Source organism: Gouania willdenowi, chromosome 15 (assembly GCF_900634775.1).
Source record: "Gouania willdenowi chromosome 15, fGouWil2.1, whole genome shotgun sequence".
Taxonomy (NCBI): domain Eukaryota; kingdom Metazoa; phylum Chordata; class Actinopteri; order Blenniiformes; family Gobiesocidae; genus Gouania; species Gouania willdenowi.
The window spans coordinates 28074831-28093736 of NC_041058.1; the positions used below are offsets into that span (position 1 = coordinate 28074831).

The following is an 18906-nucleotide window of genomic DNA, read 5'->3' on the forward strand; positions in this document are numbered from 1 at the left end:
AGTTTGTGTAGAGCCCTGATAATAATAAATATGTTGATAGGGATATAATATTAATAGTGAAAGTAGTAATAGTAATAAAATTAATATTGCAATTATTAATGGTAATAATTGCAATAACAAAATAATAATGTACTAAAAACAATATTTATAATAAACAATATTAAATAAGTATAAGGTAATATAATGATAATATAGCAATGCTAATAACACAATGAGAACACCAGTAACAATAATAAAAAATATATATTAATAATGAAAAAGAATATGATGGTAATAATAAGAATAGCAATAACTTCAATACAATAGCAAAATTATACAATAATAACAAAATAATACAATGAAAATCCAGTAACTATAATAAAATAAAAACAATAACATAAAATAATAAGGTAATAGCAATAATAATAATACAATGACAATACCAGTAAATATAAGATAAAAGAATAATACAAAAAAGAATAATATAATAGCAATAACAATAATATAATACTGTGTGTGAGGTGTGTGTGTGTGTGTGTGTGTGTGTGTGTGTGTGTGTGTGTGTGTGTGTGTGTGTGTGTGTGTGTGTGTGTGTGTAAAAAAGAGAGACCCAAAAGTACCACAAAAAAATAAACGTTTTGCAACACCAAAGTCGAAAATCTTTCTCAACGGCTCTGTGTGAGTTCACCATGTACATCCCGATGTAGTGCACACACGCACGTGCATCAGCCGTGTGTGTATGTGTGTGTTTGTTTACATTGCAGCTGCTAGCGTCCTTCTTAGCACATAGTAGAATATGAGAAGAAACACTCACCGTTGCGCAGAACAAACAATAATCATAGTGGACCCATCCGCTCACAAAAACGTTACATTCCTCTGTCTGAAGAAGCAGAATGTTTGCGATAAGGTAATGACCATCAGCACAGGCACCGCCCACACTCATGGAGACGAAGGAGGAAGTGACCCGAGATTTAAAGTAAGTTTGGAATCACGGGAATAATATTAAATAACTATGAAATATTAATTTAAATGACGTTTAGCTGTACAAAAACCTTTTTAATATCGCCCTTTTTTTTTAACCCAAACAGCTGCGACACGGTGACGTCATGAACCCGGAACCAGAAGTGGCGCGCTCTTACCGAGGGAGCTGTAATTATAAAATTAATGTTTTGACCGTTTTGCGTCACCAAATTACTCCAAAATAACAGATGCACACACTCGGGGTATTTGGAACATGGATAAATAGCAGTTGATTCACAGTTCATCTGTTTCGCCTTCAAAATGGATGCTGGAAGTCATCTCTCAACAGATGGTGCGCTAGCGCCCCCTCACACCCTGAGGTCAAAAGTTGAATAGGTTTCATTTCGGGGCCGTCAAGAAGTGAAATAAAATTAAAATAAACATTTTGAAATTACCAAATTACTCCAAAATAACAGATACACGCACTCGGGGTATTTTGAACCCGTCGACCGAGAGTTTCAAGTCGAACTGGCACCACGTCCGGGAGATATTTGCTCCACACGCACGCACGCACGCACGCACGCACACACACGCACACACACACACACACACACACACATCATGCACACATCTCATAGAATTAAGCCAGGGAAATCACACGCTATTTTACTTTGCATCCACAAAAAACCCCTTTATAACACTACAGAGTATGTACACCTCTTTGTACATCCAACCTTCAAACACATACTCATTTGACCATAATTGACAACTCTACTTAAGCTCCTCCCACTATATGAATACATACTTCCGACGGGCATTGTACTAGTAAACCTAAAGCAAGAATTACTACTAATTCTCTTTGAATAGATCGTCCCGTCAGGGTTGCCCGCTATCTCCAGGTCTTTTTGTACTAGTTATCAAACCTCTGGCAGAGGCGATAACACACGATTCTAACATAAAGGGCTTTAAGGTTGGTCAAACAGCCCATAAAATTAACTTTTTGGCTGACGACGTTATGTTATGTATATATAAGAGACCGATCCGATTCCCTTATTCAACTACAATAATCACTTAATCTGTACGGTACTGTCTCAGGATACAAAGTAAATTATGATAAAAGTTATACCACTTACAACATCCGATCACTCTGTGTTAAGGTATCACTACATTTAAATGGACTTCAACAAGTGTAAAATATCTGGGCATAACTGTAGATAATAACCTAAAAAAGCTCTATGAGCTGAATTATAACCCACTTATCAAAAAGATTGAGGAGGACCAACAAAAGTGGTCTAGCTTACCTATTATTTTAATTGGAAGAATTAACTGCATCAAAATGAACATCTTGCCGAGGTTGCAGTATTTCTTCCAATCACTTCCCATACCTGAGGGTTGATCTCAGTTCTGGTGCTCTTAGATCTCAGTGCAGCCTTCAATGCAGTGGATCATCATCTACTGCTGCAGAGACTGGAAAGTGTTTTAGGGATTAAAGAAACAGAACTAGCGTGGTTTAAATCCTACTTATTAGACAGAACTCACTTTATTCATGTTAATAATCTGTCCTCAACAAACAAAACCTTGTCTGTAGTGGTAGCATTTCCGAGCATGGAGGATGCCGCAAGACGTTTAATGTTAACCTAACTACTAGGAACGAGTGTATCATGTTTTTCTGCAGTCTTTGCCCTCTACTCGCTCTCCGCTCTCTTTTCTGTTTCAGATGTCTTGATGCTGGAGCTGGTGGTTCCTGATCGATGGCTCGCGGCTCAACTAGTCTGGGACACCCAGATTGACTGATCAATGGTTCGCGGCTCAATTAGTCTGGGAAACTCGGATGGAATATCCTTTTATCCTATTCTGTTTGCCCTTCTGTTCACTAACCCAACCAGTCGAAGCAGATGGCTATCACCTCTGAACCTGGTTCCACTGGAGATTTCTTCCTAGAAAAAAGAGGGAGTTTTTCTTCCCACTGTCGCTAAATTTGATTCTTTTTTTGTTACTATGGACTTTATATTTTGTTCAGCGTTTTGAGATGACTGTTGTATTTTACGCTATATAAATAAAGTTCAATTGAATTGAACCTCTACCACAAGCTTTCTTTAAATGTCTTAACAAAGCTGTAAGACAATTCATATGGAATGGTAAAGTAGACAGGAGGTCTTTAGAAATACTATCATGGGTTTACAAGTCAGGAGGGCTTCAATTACCCAATTTCCAAAAATATTATTTTGCAGTTCAAATGCAATTTGAACTGCAAAATGACTTAAAAATATTTCTCAAAGTAACAGATGATCAAATTGTATTCCATCTTATTAAATTATGGTATGACATACATAAATGTATTGGACAAAAAAATCGGTCTGTCGCCAAAGTCACCGTTGAAACAAAACCAGCACATTCCATTGATTGTTAACAACAAGATTTTGGAAGCCTGGTATCAAAATGGAATTCACAACTTGGAGGACTGCTTTGAGAAAATAACTGTGATGTCTTTTGAACAACTGAAAGGCAAATACAACTTGTCAAACAAATTTTTTTGTTATCTTCAAAATAACAAAATAACAATGTGACACTAGGGCTGGGCGATATGGCCTTTTATAAATACCGCGATATTTTTAGGCCATGTCACGATACACGATATATATCTCGATATTTTGCATTACCCTTGAATTAACACTTTGATGCACAAAATCACACCAGTATGATGATTCTATATGTCTACATTAAAACATTCTTGATCATACTGCATTAATATATGCCAATTTTAAACTTTCATGCAAAAAAGGGGATGTCACAACTAAGTCAAAGTTGACATAACTGTATTTATTAAACAGTGAGTGGCTCAAACATAAAATTGTCAACAGAAAGTGCACGTTCTGTGCAAAATTGTCACAGAGACATTTCAAAACAAGACATTAGTGCAGGATGCAACTCACATGGCATTTCAAAACACAAAATTAAAGTGCACTTTTTGTACATAATGCCACTACAATACTTAAAACAAATAGTGCCCTTTTGTGCATGTTGTCATTAAGATGACATTTCAAAAAAAAAAAAAAAAAAAAAAAAAAAAAAAAAAAAAAAAAAAAAGTCCGCGAGTTTAACGGTATGGTCATTTTCAACACCGCACAGACTACAAGCTGCGATATATCGAGTATATTCGATATATCGCCCAGCCCTATGTGACACTATATTCTAGTCAGCACATTGGGCAAGAATATAGTGTTACCTAATCTCACTGTTCTTGAAAAATTGTTGCATAATCATGAACCATGTAAATTTCTTTCTAAAGTGTATTCTGTGTTGATAAAAGAATGTCCTAAACTGGCACTGTATAAATCTAAGGAAAGGTGGAAATCGGACTTAAACATTTCCATTGAAGAAGACCCTTGGTCCGATTCATGTCAGAACAGCATATCTGCTACAGCTAATTCACTATATAGGCTTATCCATTAAAACTTTCTTCATCAATTGTACCTGACTCCGGAGAAAATTCACAGATCTAAACCTGAACTGTCTGATGTATGCTTTCGATGTGCAACAGAAATCAGGTCATTTTTACATTGTACTTGGTCATGTGTGAAAGTTAGACATTTTTAGCAGGATTTGTTTAATACTCTATCTACCATGACCAAGATCTCAACACCTCTGGATCCTGAACTATGTCTAATTGGAAATTTTGTTAAAATGGAACCTCTGAACAAATACCCAGTGCTGTTGCTACAGTAGGTACGTGTCCTGCGTCCCTGACGCATAAAAATCTAAAAGGACGCAGTAAATCCACTATCCATGCGTCCCAGGGATGCACCTCATTTTTCCCATGAAAAACAACACATTGTGAACAACTTATGTTTAAAATCACAGTAACTAGCAAAAGAAACCTAGCCGTCAGCGGACCCCTTTACGCATTAACTCAGCGCATACATGATCCCCTTGTGTACATGCGAGTTTAGCCAACTAGCCAGTTAACGTGGATTTCATTTCAAAATGTTTCCCGGGACCGCTTATTAAGTGCACCGCCCTCCCCCTGAAAGCTCCGCCCGTGCTTCGTGTAGCGCAGCGGTGCTCCGTGAAAACGTGATCAGCGTAAATCATCTTCACCTGCTCAGTGTTTGAACTGTTGTGCCTGGTTACCTAAGAATAAGTCAGTCCATGTTGTTAGTTCTTTTTATTCCAGCATTTTGTCTGTGCCTCATTGGTAAACATTCACAGTCAGCAAGCTACCTCAAGTAAAAACGTTTGGGAACTTCCGGTCTACAAAATAAAAGTCCGTTGGAGTAACATTATTAGAATGTTACATTCGAACAACATCACATCAGTGCTACAGAAGATAGGATCATTTGAATTAGGTTAATTTAAACTAAGTTGATCAAAACCGAATCATTAAACCTGATCAGATTCAGTAAATCATTGATCCCTGAGAGGAAATTGGGTGACATTAATGCTGTTCTCATACATCTTTATATGACATATAAATAATTAAAACGGAGCAGTCAGAATAATCCATGTCACTACAATTTATATCTACCTTTTAATTGTATTTTACTTTATTTTTGTTTAATTGTGAGTTTATGTATTAGTATTTATTTTGTTTCCTCACAGGAGTTAAAAACTAACATTTTCTTTAAAAAATGATAAAAAAAAAAATTTGGGGAAAAATAAAATGGAATTTGGAAATAAATAAAACAGAATTTGAGAAAAAATAAAACGGATTTTATAGGGCCCTAAGTCAAAGATACAAACTTCTTAGTAGTAAGCAGTGATGTTGCTTGGTACGATACATTGTAAACAACAACTTATGTTTAAAATCACAGTAACTAGCAAAAGAAATCTAGCCGTCAGCAGACCCCTTTACGCATTAACTCAACGCAGACACGATCGCCTTGAGTACATGCTAGTTTAGCCGCTACAACAACAATCAGCCAGTAAACTAGCTGCTTACAATACACCACAAACATATCTGCATCATTTTATTTTTTTCAACAGACTTTCCACTTTGTTAGTTAAGTTAAGTGCTATAAGTTTCACCGTGATTGACTCAGTTCGTTTGATTTAGTTCATGTTCAGACAAGAAGATTTTGGTGACAAATTATTTTTTGACTGTCATGGTGATGAGAATGTTTTGTTTGTGCTAAAATCGGCACTTTTATTGATAATTTATTTTTGTACAACAGACACCATTTTGTTTTCATTTTAATTGTATTTGTTTAATTTCAGATACATTTTGAACATACATGAATATATCTGCTAATTATAGCCATATCATACCACCATTAAAAGAGTTTAACATTACAATTTAAGAAATAAAAGAATAAAAAAAATAGAAAGAAATATTTTTTTTTATTGGGGACCAATTGAATTTCCCACCTGTGGGTCCCGGGGACTCACTACATTTAAAACCTATCAACATCACTGAATACCAAACCATTTTTTTTAAATAGCCCTGGCAATGGCTAGAAAATGCATTGCTGTTACATGGAAGTCTGATTCCCCCTGCCTTTAACCAAATGGTACACAGAAATGAACAGTTGTGTGCTGTTAGAAAAAATAACATACAGCCTGAGGAAGTCATACAAAACTTTTATAAAAAATTTGGCAACCTTATTTGGACCATGTAGGTATGCATTTGTAAACTAACTAGCCTCACTGTGTCAAAATTAAAGCATTTGTCTGTTTTTCCTTGTTTATTATTTTTTATTGTATTTGTTTTTGTTGTCTTTTTGGAGTTTATTTTGTATGTCAATTCCAAAATTTAAATAAAATATTGCAAAAAAAAACAAACAAAAAGAAGACAGGAAGTGATCACAGAGAACTTATGGTTTGTAAAATATTCATAAAAATTCAACCGTTAGTCTGATCTCGACCATTCAAAGTTGTTGGTAAGCTATATTTAGTGCGTTAAGCATGTAAAATTGTGTTTCCTGCATAAAGCAGTGATATGAAATATTACTATTGGCCAAGAACAAACATGTGTGACATATCCTTGGACCTTCCTACAATTTTTTATGAATTTTTGAAATTTTGTGAAAAAACATCCCATGCGCTGTCTACAGTCAGAATTGTTAGTTGTCGTAAAGTCATAATTTGTGTGAAGTTTCAGATCAATAAGACCATGTACAGCAAATATATTATAAATGGCAATCTCGACCAGAGTTGAAGACTTGCCACGCCCACACTTTGTGAAATATAGAAATATTTTCAAGACCTATTGACAGGTTTCAGGCCTCTATGATGATTCCTCTTGGAGCTAAAAGCTATAATGTGATTCCATTAAATCCGATTAAAAATAATGTTTGGATAAAAATAGCAGACTTTAGAATATGGCTTTCGGAGACTTTTTTGTGCGTCCTAATAGATTCTATAAGTCTGTAAATTTTGGGATGTCTAGTGCAAATGTGCGCTAAGGGCTGCTAATTTCCCAAGTTTAAGGGGGTGCTACTGAGCTATTTTTGAAAAAGAAATTGCAAAAATGTTGAGGTTTTGGTACCCTTAACTTACATAATAGTCGCACAACATGAACATTTTGTGCCACGTTTGACTTTTTCCTTCATTAAGGCTGAAATGGGGAAGCTCTGAGTTGTTGAAAGTAGTTTTAAAAGTAAACCACATTTAGGAAGTTGTCCCTTTCAGAAAGGTACGTAAACAGAGCTCTGCGAGCTGCAGCAGAGCAACTTACGAGTTAGGGTGTACTCATACTGCCAGCTCGGGCCGTTCCAAGCTCACAGCAGGAATCCCCCCCTCCCTGTCTCTTTTCTGACACGGTAGAACGAACATGATCACCAGCTCAACTCGGTTCCCACAGACAAACACGTCATCACGTTAATTTATGACACACGTATGGCATTACGTCATCATTAAGCGACTCTGGGTTTATTGTTGACATTACATTCTGTTAATTTCATATTTTATGTTGCGTAGGGTAACTATAAGTCAAGGTTTACCCAGACACGTGCTCTTTTCATGGCTGAATCATAGGAACGGACTGGGTTTCCCAGGGCCCCTGAACGCATTACGTTAATTTAAATGACAGTAACTCTGCTCATATTTGCTCTATCGGAGAAATTCCACCAGTTTATGAAAGATAAGAATTTGATCTTTACAGCCTGTGTCGGTATATTGCGGTAATTTTACTCACACGTAACGGAAACATTAAAGATGCTGCTTTGTTTTGACGAAATCGACACGAGGAACAGAGAGAACCAAGTGAGTGAGAAAAAAAAAGAGAGATTAAAACAGACCAAATAATGGTGGATTTATCGAAAATGAAAGACTCTCTGACAATAAAAAACCACCATGAATGGAGGTTCAAATGGATTTAAAAACAAAGGAGGAAACTGAGCCTATAAAGGTAAGATCAGTTTAATTTCTGGATCAATAAACGTCGTTGTGCTTTTGTGGAGCTAGTCTTTGTGTACATTAATGTAAGTGTAAATCGATGCTTTTAATGTGTGAGACAGTTTAAGACTAAATATTTGTGTGTTTGTTTAAACTTCATGTGTGTGTGTCTGTGAGTCCATCTGAGCATATTTATCACCATCACTTTCAGTTTTCCTTTTGATGAACATGACATTATCTAACTCTTCTTTTATTTGTTCTTCTTTAAGTCCATGTAGAGTGGACATGCCCCTCCCTGGACATTAAAACCATGAGCTGACCCTAGTTTCCATCATCTGGTCTAGACCCATCACTTCCACCGACAACAGACAGAATAAAGCTCAGAGTCAACATGGGATGCACTTATTTATTGAAATGTATATTAAATGATTATTTAATGTTCTGTTATTTTATTTTTTAGAAGATGTTTTTCATTGTTTCAATAATTTAGAGATTTAAGGAAGGTTTATATGATATGTTTCAAGGACAGATTGTTATAATGCAAAATAAAGGTGATTTACTTGAATCATCACTAATTTCAGATTGTTTTTAAGTCTTTGTATAAAGAGACTTTAACAGGACAGGACAACAATGATGTGGATTGGCTTCATACAATAATAATAACAACAACAACCACTGCACGCGCCATCAGAGAAGCTTCCAGTGAATATTTTACAAATAAAAAAAAGTTCACTGATGGTGACATTTGAGCTCTCAATGTTACCATCAGTGAACTTTTTTTTATTTGTAAATTATTCACTGGAAGCTTAGAAATTGTGTTACAAAGATATCAAAGGTTTTCATTTTGAGAAGAATCATATTTATGATTAAAAGTTATGATTGTATTATATTCTAAAGTTTAGAATTATCTGGCATGTCTTCCTTTTTTTCTGTTCACAGCATAACTTTATATTTAGTTCTAAAAAATGTGTTTACAACTAATTTTACTGATTATTGTTACACATCATCCTGCATGCGCATTATATACAGTATAAATGAGTAGATTTAACTGTTGGAGAAACCATTTTATTAAATATAAAGCAAACAACATACAAACAGAAAAACAAAGGTAAAAATACTGTAGTGTATTTAAATTGTGAAATTAGTGAGTTGTTAAAGTGCTGAGGTGCAGCAGAGACGTGATGATGAGGGGTTCGAGTAAAACCCAGTATTCCAAGGTACTTTTGAGGGTATAAACATGCATATAAACACATTACAGGTATATTAACCCATATAAACCAAAACATATGGAAATGGGACATTTTACTGCTGCAAATGTGTAACATATTACTGGTATTTTGAGAACAGGACACGTGTAGATATCTTAGTTGTGCAGGACGAACAGGAACTCCACATACTGAAAATTGATAATGCCACAAGTGCACTAACACGACACGACCTAAGAAGAGAACTAAAATAAGATTTTAAAAAAAATAAATAGTTGCAACATTTTGCAGTCTTGTTCCAGGTTCTGCTGTCATAATATTCCCATCCTTGTACTCCCAATGTTTAAATGTTTTGTTTTTAAGGTTCATGTTAAAATTTTCAAAATGTTGCACTATATTTCTGGCTTATTGATTTTTGTTTGGCAAATTATTACCCTGTCTTTCAGACGTTTCATTTATTTGGGCTTATATTTGTGATGTTCTGTTTTTGGTTACATTTAGATGAATAAATTAATACACTACACCAGGGGTCTGCAACCTTTACTCTCAAAAGAGCCATTTTGCCTCATCTCACCTGGATTAATGTCCTTACGGAGCCGAAAAAAAAAAAAAAAACTTTTTTAATGAAGACAGCATAGTGAAGAAAATAATAAACAGTTGAAATTATATTGAATAATGTCATATAAATATATATATATATATTTTTTTTAGATAATAGATACAAAACAATAACATTAATTTGATAACACAATGTCAGTCAACACATGCTAAATGCTAATTTACTGCCACATATCAAGCATGCATATTTAGCCAGCATGTTGGCAGTTAAATAAATCGGTCCTCACACAATTAAAGTCTCTATTTAGTTCCAGAATAGTCATTTAGTTGATTTAGTTATCTTACCAGGGATTTAAAACTGAAGGTGAGCCACAGGTGCAGGGAAAGTTAATGGTCTGTAGATGTTTCACGAGGTGAAGTAGGAAGGTTGCCGAGTTATTGCACCATGCGATTTATTTTTAGGTTAACAAATCATGATATCGTGAATTCATTTGGTGTCAAAATCATTAATCATGAATACCCTCTGTAAGAAAATAATTAATTATTTCAATATTTTTGAAAGCTATAGTGTCAGGGCAAAAATTGTTAGTTATGTTTATTAACATATTTACTCATATATTTACTCATAGACCTAATTCTTTTTAAGGCTTTAAGTTGAGACTTTTCATTTCTGCTGTCTCATGTTTTCTGCTCTCTTCTCGAGGTCAGCTTCCCAAAACACATCTTATACCTCAGACACAGAGGCATCACACACTCACATGCCTACACACACTCACAGTCACACATACACACCCAATACACATCCATTCATACACACAAACACCATACACGCACACACCTCCAACACTCACGACAATCAGGAGATACCAGAGAACTGGTTGTTTTGACCTAAAGAAGAAACTGTCTCTTTTCACCCTCTTCTTTCACCTCCTCTCTGTCCTCTTTATCTCCTGGGGGGAGGAGGGAGGGGGACTGAGGGGGAATATATACGTGATGAGTTAGAACTGTGGGCCACTCGATCATCGGACGTCCGCCCGGGCAGTCACTAATTTTTGTCCATCTTTGTACTCTTTTTTATTTAGTTTTATAATAAACCTTTTTTATAAAATCATCAATGCCTCGACTGGACTCCATCATTCAACCAGAGCAATAAATCATGTCTCCAAATGAGATCAACCGCAAATTTGCCGTGACAATAGGGAGCCATTACAAAAGAGTCAAAGAGCCACATGATGCTCTGCAGGTTGCAGACCCCTGCACTACACTTTGCTCCCCAAAACACTTTGTTTGTTGTGATTCTACAGAGTTTGTGAGTATGTGTCCCAGAACACTGAAACACCATATAGATATACCTACTGTGTATATACTGTGACATTATTTATACATTAGCAGCAGTACAATGTCCAGTTTCCATTTTTTTCTGGGTTATATAATAGCCAACCACATGTGTCCTGTCCACAAAATATCAGTAATATGTTACACATTTGCAGCAGTTTATATGGGTTAATATACCAGTAATATGTGTTTATATGTATATTTATATCCTCGGAAATACCCGGACCCGATGATGAGCTGCTACAAACAAAGAGAACAAAGAGAAGTCCTGACAGTCATGTTGTCCTCTTCCTCCATGAGTTCTCTGAGATGTCGTTCATATATATATCAGGTAACTCCATCTCTGACCTTTTCATCGGCTAACGAGCACTTCTGACACCGCTATCATTGCGGAATGCGGATGTTTACAGTATGTGCCGTGAAGCGATGCGCGATACCAACGTCATCACATTTAGCGCGTGGGTCTAGTCGAGTTGTGTGCGCGCATGCGCGGCCCACCGTGCCAATCTGGCACGGTGTTTAGACCACCTCTTCCAGCAGGACCATCGGGCCGTTACCCCCCCTGTAGTGCAGTTCACACCTACGCAGGCCAGACAATGTCCCCTCATGGTTTCACACATGCACAGAGCTGGTTAGGAACGGCCCTGGTTGCCAGTGTGAGTACACCCTTAGTTGCAGAAGAGAAATGCATGCAGTGTTTCCTTAACATCTCTCAGTGCTTCCAATACTCAGAACTGATGGAGTTTTACAGAGGACAGACAGACATCTGAACTGAGCCTCGAAGAGGAGCTGCTAACACAAAGGAAGCAGTTCCTCAAACTCTACGTGTCCGTGTACTGGGAGGGAGGGCGAGGGAGTGTTAGGGAAGCGTACTTCTCTGTTTGAGCGCTTAATAATTATTTGGTCTCTGTCGTGCTGACCTGCGCCTGAATAGTAAACAATGTAATTTGGCAGAGAAAAAAAACATTTGGATGTGCTGCGTATGGGCATAGTCATATGGCACAGACACGGGACCGCGAGAAATAAAATATGGACTACAGACTGTTCTACGATCCTGTGATTTGGTAGATCGTCGTCATGTTTTAATCCTTCAATATCTAATATTGTCAGACCGCACACCCTTAACTCCACCCATACATCTTTGTCATACCCTCAGTATGTTAAACAAGGTGAGGAGAGATTTATTCTGTCTCAGCTCTTTGAGCTCAATATGGATTGTAAATAATCTTTTGTGGCGGTTTCTGCATGCCACAGAGCAGTAACAGAAGCAGAGTTGGAGCAGGTCTGAACAGGTTCACTTGGCAGACAGACACTAAAAACTAAAAAATCTAAACGGCAATGCTAAAACCCCCAGAGGTTGTTTCACTGTGGGTTGAGTAATCCGTTTTCTGTGAAAAAAATCAGTTTCCTGAATTTATTATTAGGTTTATGAATGGAACAATCACAAACAATGTAATTTTACTCAGAAAGAAATATGTATTGATAAACTAGTAAAGGAAAAACTAAGTAGTGTACTTTTAAATCCAGTTTGCTTCTGCAGCTGTCCAGTTTTAAAGTCAGTAGATTTTTTGTTAAAATGAATATAAGTAAAATGCTTTGAGAAGGAATGGAGCATTATTGTTCATAGTAGAAAAACACCATCTGTCTTTTAGCATGGTTAGACTTCATGTCATGCAATATTCAGTGCACACAAAGCTCCATCCCTCTATTCTTAAAAAGATTTAAAGGCATTGGTTGCCACTACACCACAGAGTAAATAAGTGCACACCAACAAATGCAGGCAGACACGCATTTAATACTTGTGGTTAAATTAATGAACCTAATATGCGTATTGTTGAACTAGTGTACGAAAACACATTAAAACATGCAAACTCCTTTTATAAACAAGTTTTGGGGAGAATTACACCCAGCGTTTCTAACCCCCAATCGAACAAGCATCAAACAAAAGGCAATCAGGTGATGTAAAACGAGCTGAATAACCAAAGCAATGGCAAAAAAATGTTGTATACTATATATATATACGTATATATAAACATGAAGTACATAGTGTTGTCTTACTTACCGACTCGGAAGTTAGGTGCGGTCAGTGTGTCTGTGGTGTGTCCATTCTCACTGATGATCGTGGTGGTATTTCCTAACTCACAGTTGTTGTGACACCTGCTTCCAGTGCAGGCTAGTTTGCAGATGGTGGGTGTGAATACCACCTTGATCCTTCCTGTGTGGTTGCCCGCTATCAGAAAAACATTACACAAACACAGAGGAGAGGAAGAGAGTAGGTGAGTTTTCATTATTGGAAAGTTCAGTGACAAACTAAAGCTCATTACTATCAAGGAAAATCAGTGAAACCAAAATTTAAGCCATTTTCAATTTTCAATTTGGAGAAAATAAAACCTATAATGTGCAATCATGCAGCTCACAATAGCCCCTGTGTCAATTTTTTCTCCTTCTTCTAGATCCAGTGGTAGCTCCAAAAATAATGTGGGAAAAAGTGAGTGGGGGATCTGAAAAAACTGTATGATCTGATGATTAGCTCAAGGACAATAAAATATGGGCATACCAAACTTCCTTTCGGAACAGTGGTTATACCACTGTGTGGCGAAAGGTTTACCCTTATTTCCGGTGCTCTTTCCTCCACCTGTTGAACAGACGCTCTTCCTGTGGAAAGTGATCCACATTTTCTCCTCCGCTTTTATGTGGGATCATTTATTTTTCACCTGTCACAGTCTGATGAGGCAACGCAACGCAATCTGCCTTTCTTTTCTGTTTTTTTTTTCTATCATTCCTAATGTGTACCATGTCACCAAATTACGCTCTCCTCTGTGTGTCCACCTCAACAATAATACCTCCACCTCACATTGAGTGAAATTTGTTTTATTTGCTCGTTTTCCCCCTCGTTCCACCGTTAAATTCGTATTAGTAAATATTCATTTAGGGCGTTCACCGGACCTTTTATGGGCACCATATGAGCGGTGTTTCTTCACGTGTGATAACTTTCGAGTTGTTTGTGATTTATAAACCGAAAAGGGCATGGGACGTACGTGCGCCCTCGTTTATAAATTGTGAAAAAATTTGCACACATTTCCTGGTTTTTATTGTAGGCCAGTTGAAATAATAATGAAAGCGCAGTGCTATAGTACTGATGCTGATTTTAAGACAATAAGAATTGGGTTGAAGAATGTTGTTTTGCTCAGGAGTTTAGCATACAGACACAAACTGAGATCTGATACTTTCAGTATTAGGTCCGTGCTCGTAAATGAGTTGATTTCAAATTTATTTATTGGAGGATATGCCCCTTGAGATGGAACATCTCGTTTTCGAGGGGGTCCTCAACTTACATAAAATTGATTTATACCAACTCCACACAATAAAAAGCGTCTGTTCATGAAAAGAAACAGGACTACTGAATAACAAGTGTCTGGAAGTTCATTTGATTATAGAGATATTTATTTAATATTAAAGAAAAAAAAATTGTATCAAAACCATATATGTAGCATTGTAATCCATGTACTCTTCGTTCTTTGGCTATTCCGTTTTAAAAACAAATCAAAATAACAAACAAACGGTGTGGTAATATTTTGTTACAGTGAAAACAACTGTTTTTAAAGCCATATTTTTGGTAATATTAAAAACGTATTGCACCGTAGTAATTTAAATAAAATGAATAGACACTTTTTTATCACTCACACAATTCCAAGTCTTACACTTTGTTAAATGTTACAGAATAGTTATTTAATGTGATGGATGTGATAGTTGTCCTGTTTTCACAGACAGAAGCTGTTTTTCTGTGTGGATGTTAGTCAGTATGTGGAGCTGTGAGCTGCTGTATACTTCACAATATCACTTCATAGCACCATAATCTCCCTCGTCCCTGCTTCTCCCTCCTTAGCTAATGGTAGCATCATGGCTAATTTATATCCAAAGGTGCACTGCTGCCAACTTTAGGGCACCAGTTGGTCAATACATCAACAGAGAAGCCTTATATTCATAGTAGAACTTCGTCACAGTGTATCCTAGCAACTTCCCTGAAAAAACGCATTTGACGAGTTTTCTCGTCAATGGCACTGAGTGAGTTAATGCTCCAAGAACAGTTTTCAAATTGTGGTATTCAGCTAATATGATGACTTCCTCTTATGCTCATGGTGAGCCAATACAAACCAGCTCAATGATGACCTGATATGAATGTATGTATGTGTATAAGTTTTATAAAACATACAAAAATGTATATATGTCAAAAGTGATGTATATATTTCTGCAATCAGAATTACTTGTGTTAACTTTTCTTGTTATCAATAAACTGATTTAATTCAGTATACGTTATGTTCATCTCCCATATGTTGCCACCTCTAAAAAGTTCCTGCCCCCCTCTTGCCACCCCACTGATTTTTTTCTAGATCCGCCCCAGGGCTGAAGTAAGTCCAATAGGCGACCAACCATTTTGCCTGCGTGACGTTCAGAAAGTTTGGTGCGCTAGGCAAATAGAATGTGTGAAAGCGGAACGGACCAAATTAAACTAGTGAGCATGGAATGGAATAGGTAGGTTATCAGGTTGGCTTGGCTCTGCAAAAAAAACAAGTCAAGCAGACCAGCTGAAGTACTGAAATACAAAGTATCCATTTAAATGCTTTGTTTATAAGTTTGTTAGTACTGTATTTGATAATTATTGCTGTCAGAGACATTGTTCAATTGTTCTTGCTTTCTGGCCATCTTCTGAGTAAAAACTGTTACATAAACTGTTAAAAACGGGGGGGGGTGGAACTTTGTGTAGTATATCGTATGTGTCCACTATTTCATTCCCAACAAAAATGAAATATTTGAAAAAAAATAAAATTGAAAGAAGCAGTCAGGGCAGTCACCGCAAATTGGGAGAGTGTCTCAAACAGATTCTGTGAACAACATCTAAAGCAGAGGTAGGCAACTTTTATCACAGCGGGGCCACAAAAATGTGTTTGCTTGATCGGAGGGCCACATGATCAACATTCGTATCAGCATTTAGAATAATGACCAATCTGAGGGTTAACGCAGGACAGAAAAACAAGACGGGTCAGGTTGAACCAAACGGGCTTTATTTGGCCAGGAGGGTTAAACACAATTGCATACAGGGCTACTGTTATGGCCGTAACCCACGCCACTATTGTCCTAACAGTAGCAGTGTTCGTGTTGCCTCAAACACAGGCAGCATGCTTGGAGTAATTTGTGTATTTCTGTTGTCATTTTGCATGTTAGTACTGTGGATTTACGGAATAATTTTTCATGTTTTTCTTGTCTTTTTGTGTACTTTTGTTGTAATTTTGTGTATAACTATTGTCGTTTTGTCTGTTTTTGGAGTATTTTCTGTGTTTTTTTCTTGTCTTACTGTATTTTCCTGCAATGTTGTAATTCAATGTATTTTTATAAGGTGTTGTTGCTTTTGTTTTGTGTATTTTTCTGTCATTTTGTACGTTTACTGTGGGGGCTGCAAAAAAATAGACAGAGGGCTGCATGTTGCCCCCGGCCCTCAGTTGCCTATGTCTGATCCAAAGCCTCAGTCCAGAAACCGGAACCCGAGAACTCCTCTACAAAACATACCACCCCCTGGGGAGAAGAGGCTTCATTTATTTTCTGTATTTGGAACTCTGTGAAAAATGTTTGGATACCCCTGGGTTAAAGGAACATCTTTCCAGGCTTTTTAATACCAGCTTATGTTGCATGTAACTGACACTGCTGTCTGACAGCTATGAATCCTGTAAGAAATGATCATCTAAAGAAAAATGCAACATTGCCATCAACCCATTATTCTGGTGACATTCTATGTCTTCAAAGCTTGCTGGACATACTAAAGTCTACAAAATTATTATAGACATCAATATCAAAAACACACTCAAAAGCTCCAAATAATGCAAGTAGAGTAGGATGTAGTTTGAGTTACTCACCATTAATGGAATTTTGTCCCACTATTAGAGGAATGGGCCTCCCAGATTGAGCCTGGACATTTGTCTGTGTATGTATGGTATGTGAGCTGTAGTATTTGGGCTTCACTATGACGTGCTTGCTCTGACCAGGGTGCAAAGAAATGGGTCGGGTCCTAAAAAACAAAGAAAAGCATCAGATGAAATCACTTGGAAATCAATAAGGAAATAGAGCAAAGACATATAGTACAAGGGTCTATTATAATGATTATAGATGCACCCAAAAGAAAATTATTTGCCAAAACCAAAAAACAAAATTAGAAAACTATGGCCAAAAACCAAAACACCCAAATAAATACATTTGCCAATTATTAGTACCATTGAATTAATAGCTGTGATGGTGAAATAACTAGGGCCGGGACTTTATTGTGTTAATTGATTAATTAACAGAAAAATAATGCACTAAAAAATAACGCAGCTAATCGCTTATTTTTTGCACTCCAAACACCGGGGTATACCCATATAACTGATGCACAGACTACAACATAAGAGATGGGAGAAGGCGCTTCCAGCCAAGCTTTTCTACCTCAATGCTAAACATGTAGCAGCTGACTTGGACAACGGTCTGTCGGACGCTACACTAGTCCGAGCATGTATCGTCTCCAATCCATACTGGTCAAGATGACAGGGTTCATAGCAAAAAAGTCCATGACTGACAGATGAACACACACACTGGATAAATGATTGCAGTGGACTACAGAACACTCTCAGTGGTACAGGATGGAAATGCTATGCAGAAAGACAAATTCTAACGTAATTTATCAGCTTCATCAGTTGGTATATATATTTCATGCCACACATATGCTTTTTTTGATACATTTTGTATTAATTAAATTAAAGTCTCAAGTCTCATTTATTGGGACTGATGTCAGTCACTGATGTGCGTGCATGTGCGTGGCTAAAGCGCGTGCATGAGCCACGGAGTGGCGAGTCACTCACTCACACTCACCCCAAAAATAATAAAAAACTAAATATTTATACAAAGAATACACAAAATGACAACAGAAATGCACAAAACTGCACTAAAAAAGACACAAAAATACACATGATATAAAACAAAAAACTAAACATTTATACAAAAACTACACAAAACGACAACAGAAATGCACAAAAATATACAAAAAGGCTCCAAAAACACACAAAATGACTCCAAAAAACATACATTACAGAAAAATACACCAATCAACAACAAAAATATGAAAATCAAAATACACAAACCAAATATTTATACAAAAAAATACACAAAATGAAAACAGAAATGCAAAAAACTACACCAAAAACATACAAAAATACACAAAATGACTCAAGAATCAAACTACAATGGCAACAAATACAAGAAACAGGAAGATACAAAATTACATGACATAATGACTCCTAAAAACACACGTTACAGAAAAATACACCAAATGAAAAAAATATATAAAGATGAGTAAAAAAAAACCAACATATTTATCATGTCCCATAGAATTAAACCAGGGAAATTGCACATGCTATTTTACAAATAAATATACCCTTTTATAACACTACAGAGTACATCCGACCTTCAAACACAAACTCATTTGGCCATAATTGACAACTCTACTTAAGCTCCC

At 36.6% G+C, this 18906-nt stretch overlaps 1 protein-coding gene across 1 annotated transcript in view; it reads right to left on the reverse strand.

Annotated features, from left to right (window-relative positions):
* Positions 1–18906, reverse strand: part of ltbp1 (latent transforming growth factor beta binding protein 1) — a 224468-nt gene that overhangs the window by 152288 nt on the left and 53274 nt on the right. Inside the window, 2 exon segments of the mRNA XM_028469012.1 lie at positions 13432–13599; positions 17279–17430. Coding sequence (XP_028324813.1) covers positions 13432–13599; positions 17279–17430 — 320 coding nt within the window.